We start from the raw sequence: 7,496 nt of genomic DNA, 5'->3' as shown, positions 1-7,496 counted from the left end.
TTTTCCACACTCAGTCATTTTCCTTCAGAATGGTGAGTACTACTTGCGCATTACAATTATTATTATTAAATATTATTAGCAGACAAGATGCATGCTGACAGATGTAGTTTGTTGTAGCGTTCGTTGAGGGAGGCTAATGGCATGAATGGGAATGTAGAGCTTCAGTCAATCCCCCATTCAATGCCCCCCTATGGTATCACCAATCATGCATATGTGGTGGATGAGCCTAGCGCAGAACCAAACATGAGAGTTGCAGGCGGCCGCGGTGGTCATGACAATCAAGGGTATATATCATTCATATCTGACAGAGTAGATCACCCGTATGCGACGCCAACAAACAATAACTCTCAAGCACAATTCACAGACATTTCTTTAAAGGATAGACGCAATCCTGATACTTATACCAATGAGCAAACTGGTACGACAGAGGAATCGCAACAGAAGTGTTGTGTGTCGCGGCGCTGTTGTACCATCATCACTATAATTATAGGCGCCATTCTTCTTGGATTGGTAGTATTCCTCATCCTGTTTTTTGGTAAGCTATGTTGTTAATGTCATTTGACTTATTGGAACAGCTATATGAGCGCCGCCATAGATGTTGCTGCGAATACTCCACAATCTAATTGGCTAGAATTCTTATTACAGCAACAGATGTGATACAGTCTAGAAGTACTTCTCCCATTCCAACATCTACTACAGGTAAGTACACAGCCAAACACTAGCAGAAATTTTTAACTTTTTGTGGGTGGGTACTTGTGTTTTCCTTTTCCTGGGTGTATCCTCTGTCTAACAAATCTTAAAACTGGAACTTTTAACATAGTTTAATGCTATGAAGCTGCTCGCTAGACTAAGAACCACCTGGTTGTAGCACCATTTACTTGTTTGTTACCTTAGAGTCTTACTCTATATCGAACCTTTCTAGAGCTGTTTCCCACTACTTGGGAGTTGAACACTTCATCTAGTAAAACTGAGTTGAACTCAAAGACTCCCTTAACATCCCAAGGTACAACGGTCTAACGACTCGAACGCTAGCCTGACTTTATTTCCATGGTGATGCTGGCTATTAATGACATTAATCGTTCTACTCCCTTAACCAACCTGCCTCTAACCTATTTATTAACTTCACCCTTTCTATTCGCGTTCTATTTATTTCTTTGCATATTCCCTTTCACTTCAAGCGTACACCTGACTAACCGCCTGCGTGAATAGCTAGTCACTCTGCAGCATTCAGTTGAGATGCTTCTGAATGCACTAGAGTTTTGTTTGAATAACAGCCATTGAAGTGAACCAGATTATCAGTTAGTTTGCTATGCCAAACCAGAGCGCGTGCCATCAATCTGTTGCTTGACCATTGTTACATTATTGTTACTGCTGTGTCACATCATTTTCACGCTCAGGTATAGAAAACCTATTTCTGACAATGGCTGTCCACGGGTATAGTTCTGCAAAGCGTTCATTTCCCTTATGGGAAGCGCTTAGCAGGGTAACATATTCATTGTAAATCCACGCCTCTTTCCTTCCGCTCACACAGCCTGTTTATCAATGCCCATGTCCGTAATGACCTTTCAGGACCACTCTGCTATTGAATGCTTCTCTTGTGTTTCGTGGATCCTTTTGTTGGATGGAATAACTTTTTTTGCAATTCCTAAGCACATTGCTATCTTATAGCAGCCTATAAATATAAGAATGCGTTTGGAACTAGATTTATGCGCTTGCAATCCATACTGCAGCCAAACCTCTACATATCAAGTTAAAACTGTCGCATGCTGGAAACATTTTTTCTATACATTGCAATTCACTTCTTTTGTTTTACAACATAAAATTTTCGATAACCTGATATATACTGTATATCATTAACAGATATTTATTTTATAAAAAATCAAATGTAAAAAACAATATCAATAACGCAATAATTGGGAGAAAGAGATTTTTATTGTTACTTTTTGATGCATTGGCTGAAATTGGAGATGTAATGTACACAGTGTAACTTATTCTAAATTAGACTAGGTGATACGCGGTGTAACTTATTCTAAATTAGACTAGGTGATACGCGGTGTAACTTATTCTAAATTAGACTAGGTGATACGCGGTGTAACTTATTCTAAACTAGACTAGGTGATACGCGGTGTAACTTATTCTAAATTAGACTAGGTGATACGCGGTGTAACTTATTCTAAACTAAACTAGGTGATACGCGGTGTAACTTATTCTAAACTAAACTAGGTGATACGCGGTGTAACTTATTCTAAATTAGACTAGGTGATACGCGGTGTAACTTATTCTAAATTAGACTAGGTGATACGCGGTGTAACTTATTCTAAATTAGACTAGGTGATACGCGGTGTAACTTATTCTAAACTAGGTGATACGCGGTGTAACTTATTCTAAATTAGACTAGGTGATACGCGGTGTAACTTATTCTAAATTAGACTAGGTGATACGCGGTGTAACTTATTCTAAATTAGACTAGGTGATACGCGGTGTAACTTATTCTAAATTAGACTAGGTGATACGCGGTGTAACTTATTCTAAATTAGACTAGGTGATACGCAGTGTAACTTATTCTAAACTAAACTAGGTGATACGCGGTGTAACTTATTCTAAATTAGACTAGGTGATACGCGGTGTAACTTATTCTAAACTAAACTAGGTGATACGCGGTGTAACTTATTCTAAATTAGACTAGGTGATACGCGGTGTAACTTATTCTAAATTAGACTAGGTGATACGCGGTGTAACTTATTCTAAACTAGACTAGGTGATACGCGGTGTAACTTATTCTAAATTAGACTAGGTGATACGCGGTGTAACTTATTCTAAACTAAACTAGGTGATACGCGGTGTAACTTATTCTAAATTAGACTAGGTGATACGCGGTGTAACTTATTCTAAATTAGACTAGGTGATACGCGGTGTAACTTATTCTAAATTAGACTAGGTGATACGCGGTGTAACTTATTCTAAATTAGACTAGGTGATACGCGGTGTAACTTATTCTAAATTAGACTAGGTGATACGCGGTGTAACTTATTCTAAATTAGACTAGGTGATACGCGGTGTAACTTATTCTAAATTAGACTAGGTGATACGCGGTGTAACTTATTCTAAACTAGGTGATACGCGGTGTAACTTATTCTAAACTAGGTGATATGCGGTGTAACTTATTCTAAATTAGACTAGGTGATACGCGGTGTAACTTATTCTAAACTAGGTGATACGCGGTGTAACTTATTCTAAACTAGGTGATATGCGGTGTAACTTATTCTAAATTAGACTAGGTGATACGCGGTGTAACTTATTCTAAACTAGGGTAATATTTAAACTAACTTGTTTATATGCTTTTGTTATTTTTATATTTTTGTGTTTATTTCTCACCAGCCACTTTTACTTATGTACTTGTATTGTTGAAACTGCAAATGTTATGTGTTGAAAATCACTTTGTGTGTCGTGTCAAGTAGGCGCTTAAATTGTTTATCAAATGCTGGAAAACCTATAGGCCCTATGATAAGGCAATTGTAAGCAAAGGTTTGCCGATACAAAACATAATGTTTAAGACATGTCAGTTCCTCCTCTTGTAGCACCTGCCTTACCAGAAAGTGACACATTTTCTGGTCAATTAACTCTCAATCAGATTTGGACTACTGACTTGGTGAATTCTTCTTCGGTTGCCTTCCAGAATGTCTCTCAACTGTTCCTCAGTTTGGTAGGTAGTTGCTGTTGACTTCCCTCTTATCTCCTGTTTATAGCACCATCTGCAGGCTGCTAGATTAATGCTAACAAACACCAATCTTTTTCCAGTGAAACCAAGTTCTTTGAGATAAACTATGAAGTCTGTTCCGTACGGAGCAGACTGGAAGATTGTTAGTTGATAGACATTTTCTTTGTAGATAGATGATGGAATGCAATCCAATGGTTTGCTTGGCGCTATCTACAGTAGAACAGACGTTCTCAGCCTCCTGTATGTACTCATATTTGTGCAAAGTGCAAATGATTATAGCAACTTATACGCGTTTTGTGCTTTTAACCATCTTTTCAATGTACAAAAGAAGCGAGGAATTTCATCTTCATTTCCTTGAGGTTTCATGTAAAGCAGGTTATTTATGCTTGGACATAGTTTAATAGGGTTCCAATGGGATCGAGCTCTGCTGTTGGCCGCGATTCATGCGTGTGTCATAACTGTTTATTATACATATTTTAAACATCGACATCTGCCGCAGATTCTTTCCTCCCAATCCATGAGCAGGTGGGCAATCAATTAGAGAATATACAGTGTAGTTCTCTAATAAGCCCTTGTTGGCAGGAATGGCAGTGTCAAGATCGTCTTTAGGATGGAATTCACTGAGTCTATAATAAGGCAGCGGGTCATGGATGTGGTGAGCCAGATAATCAATGAGAAGAGCGACAGCTCAGGCCTCCCCATAATCGCGAATAGTCTGGTCATCGGAGGTTAGTGTGAGCGCATTGCTTATCGGTGACTCATTGTTGTCTGACTTTTCTACTCACAATAAACGCTTATCATCTTTTATGTTCAATCTATAGATGCTAATTGTTCAAGCTCACTATAATAACTTTCATGAATGTCACTGTGGCTTACGAATATCATTCACTTTAGGCTTCTTTGCTTTGCTGTTCAACTGTCAAATCAGATATATTTTTCAATGACCTGTTATAGATAAGATAAGTTCCTTATAGACTGGACTATCTCTTACGAGTTGGTTGATGAGTCACCCTAGTTATTTGGTGGATACGAGCTGTTTTAGCTGATACAAACCATAGCAATAGCATAGTGTTAGTGTATTAGTATTACCGATTAGTAGCAGTATTATTGAATAGTACTGTAAAAATTGAAATGTGCCTACAAATGCTATATGGTGCTCTATTGTATCCAAGAACTGGGCAGCTGTGGAATTAGATAATATCTTTTCAAAGTAGATTATTATTTAATTTATAACAACAGTTTATGTCGAGGAGAAAGCGTGTGGAACAGAGGAGCTTATGCTATGCGATGGAACGTGTCAGCCTACGCAGGAAATTGCCTGCAATGATGTCCCTGACTGCTCAGACTACTACGATGAGTCAAATTGTCCTGGCAAGTCAGTGAGCTGCAGCTTTGAGCAACCATGCGGTTATGAGTTATCCACAAGTGACAGCGGTTACCAGTGGGTTCTTAACTCAGGAAACACGCTAACAGAAGGGACTGGCCCTTCGTACGATCATACCTACATGAACTCTTCCGGTAGGTTCCATTTCTTTATTCAAGTGCTTATTTACCCTATTTGAGTCATTGTTTGTCGAAGTATTAGTTTCCATGATTACTCTTTGTGGAGGAATGAAAGTAGTGCTGAGAATATTCATCCAGATTAGTTGCCATTTGAAACATTTTATGGGAATGTTCCAGCTTTTGACCTCAGCAAATGTTATTTCTCGCGCCAATGTGAACAGCACCAATATTAAAAGTGATTTACACCTGTGTGATCATTTGCCGTACCACTGACAGTTAGAATAGATGCTGTCTTCCTACATACAAGTGTATCTCTAGTCTCATTTTGTGTAGCATCAGGGCAGAAGTATATGTGTTGCAGGGCATTACTACTATACTGAATGGTGTAGTTCTTCTTGCAAACATGGAACTATCACTAGAATTATTTCCCCATATTATGTAACGAGGACGCAAGCCTGTCTCTCCTTCTACTACAGTATGAATGGGCATCCTACAGAGATGGGGTCTCTTTACCTCTACTCTTTGGATCATCTTAAACAGGAGACAGTGAGTATGCCGCCTACTGACTCGTAAAAGTGTGTTTCATTTTTTCATTTTATTTGACAACGTGAATGTCACAGTATGGTCACTCATTCACTTAGCTGCTGTGGACCAGAGAAAATCCGGATTCTGTGGACAGAACAGGCGAGTGGAGACAAGTCCTGTTGGACATCGAACCTGGCAGCTATCAATTCTTTTTTGCAAGCTTTCTCAATGACGAATCAGAGCTGGGCGATAAAGCAATAGATGATATACTAGTTGAGGAGGGAACCTGTACTGGCTTGCCAGGTGAGACATGTTTTCTCCACACCTTTGCTCAAGTGCTGCCTGGTCACACACCTTTGCTCTAGCACTGCCTGGTCACTGCTGTTACTTGGAAATATTTGGAATTTCCAAATATTGCTTACGCTATGTTTAATCTATGACACAATATGTACATAGCTCACTCCTCTTTTGTTTCAGCTGCCTACTGATAGAGCCTGGTTACTCACATAACTAAAGCTTTTATCTCTGCGTTAATAGTTTTATTATTCCTAGTCTGTTGCTCCGGAGGAGGATATCAGCAGGTCTTCAATCGGCGCTTTGATCTCATAAGGAATTTGACTCGACTTAGTGCATCAACATTGTCCTATCAGCTACCGTACTTTTCGGACTATAAACAGCACCCCTATATAAGCCGCATCTGCTTTATTTTCCAAAAGACGATAATAAAACAATACATAGGCCGCACCTTTATATATGCCGCAGAACTCAGGACGATGCTTTTTAATATGGCAGCAACTTTGCTGTTTAAAATGGAACAGTGCCTAACGGCGCTGTTTCGTATTAACCGACGCTTTTTAACCTACAGTCTAACGGAGCAGTACCATTAGGCATTGTTTCGTTTTTTTTTCACCGCTAGAGGCGCACTAACCGGAGATTCTGGTTAATGCGCCCTAGCGGTGAAAGAAAAAGCCACAGAATAGCCTCACCCTTATATAAGCCGCATGGCTCAAAACATCAGAAAAAAGTAGCGGTTAATAGTGTGAAAAGTACGGTAGTCATCTGAACAAATTACCTGGTTGTTGGTTCCTAAATATTTGTACGGTATATAAAAGTACAGTATATAAACCATCTCTCTATATATCAATGAACCTTTTTGATTTTTTGTGAAGGAAAAGTTAGTAGGAATTCTTTACTCTGTCACACATTTCTTATGGAAGCTGAGAGTGTGTGGAAATTGTCTGCTCTGTTTACCAGTGTGTGACGAGGAGAGCATCTACTGCGCAGCCCAAGGAGAATGTCTAGACAGCGTACGCAAGCCTCTCTGCAATGGCAGGTTTGACTGTCCTGATGAAGTGGATGAACGGAATTGCCCAGGTTCGGTTTAGTTGCCTTTTGCACCTCATCACATATTACATTCCTTTTACTGGCTGAATACACTCCTAGCTGGTCCTCTATGCCTTTTTACATGTCCTACTGAAAAATTTGTGTAGTTTGTCTCAAAGGTTTCGGTACCGATGAGAAACATTTTTGGTACAAGCACGAACACACAAGCCTGAAATAAGGCAGGTTTTATGCAATTCATTTTTCAGTGAAATGTGTTTTCATTGGAGGAATGAAAAGCATAAAACTTAAAGGTTGACTTGCAACAAAATTCACATTACAGTTATTTGATATCAAAAGATTCACCATGTCTTACTCTGTTGTGTTGTAGGTGCCAAATACGTGGAAGTGTGATTACAAGCTCTTAAAA

At 39.1% G+C, this 7,496-nt stretch overlaps 1 protein-coding gene across 1 annotated transcript in view; it reads left to right on the top strand.

Annotated features, from left to right (window-relative positions):
* Positions 1-347: 347 nt before the first annotated feature.
* Positions 348-7,496, top strand: part of LOC137385652 (MAM and LDL-receptor class A domain-containing protein 1-like) — a 43,711-nt gene continuing 36,562 nt past the window's right edge. Inside the window, exons 1-9 of the mRNA XM_068072161.1 lie at positions 348-535; positions 646-699; positions 3,579-3,703; positions 3,888-3,958; positions 4,301-4,446; positions 4,958-5,236; positions 5,583-5,767; positions 5,863-6,049; positions 7,001-7,120. Of these exons, the coding sequence (XP_067928262.1) occupies positions 3,900-3,958; positions 4,301-4,446; positions 4,958-5,236; positions 5,583-5,767; positions 5,863-6,049; positions 7,001-7,120 (976 nt within the window). The 5' untranslated portion in view covers positions 348-535; positions 646-699; positions 3,579-3,703; positions 3,888-3,899. The remainder of the gene's footprint in view (positions 536-645; positions 700-3,578; positions 3,704-3,887; positions 3,959-4,300; positions 4,447-4,957; positions 5,237-5,582; positions 5,768-5,862; positions 6,050-7,000; positions 7,121-7,496) is intronic.

This window comes from Watersipora subatra, chromosome 1, assembly GCF_963576615.1.
Source record: "Watersipora subatra chromosome 1, tzWatSuba1.1, whole genome shotgun sequence".
Classification (NCBI taxonomy): Eukaryota; Metazoa; Bryozoa; class Gymnolaemata; order Cheilostomatida; family Watersiporidae; genus Watersipora; species Watersipora subatra.
Note: the sequence above shows the minus strand (reverse complement) of the source record. Positions and strands in the feature narration are given on the sequence as shown.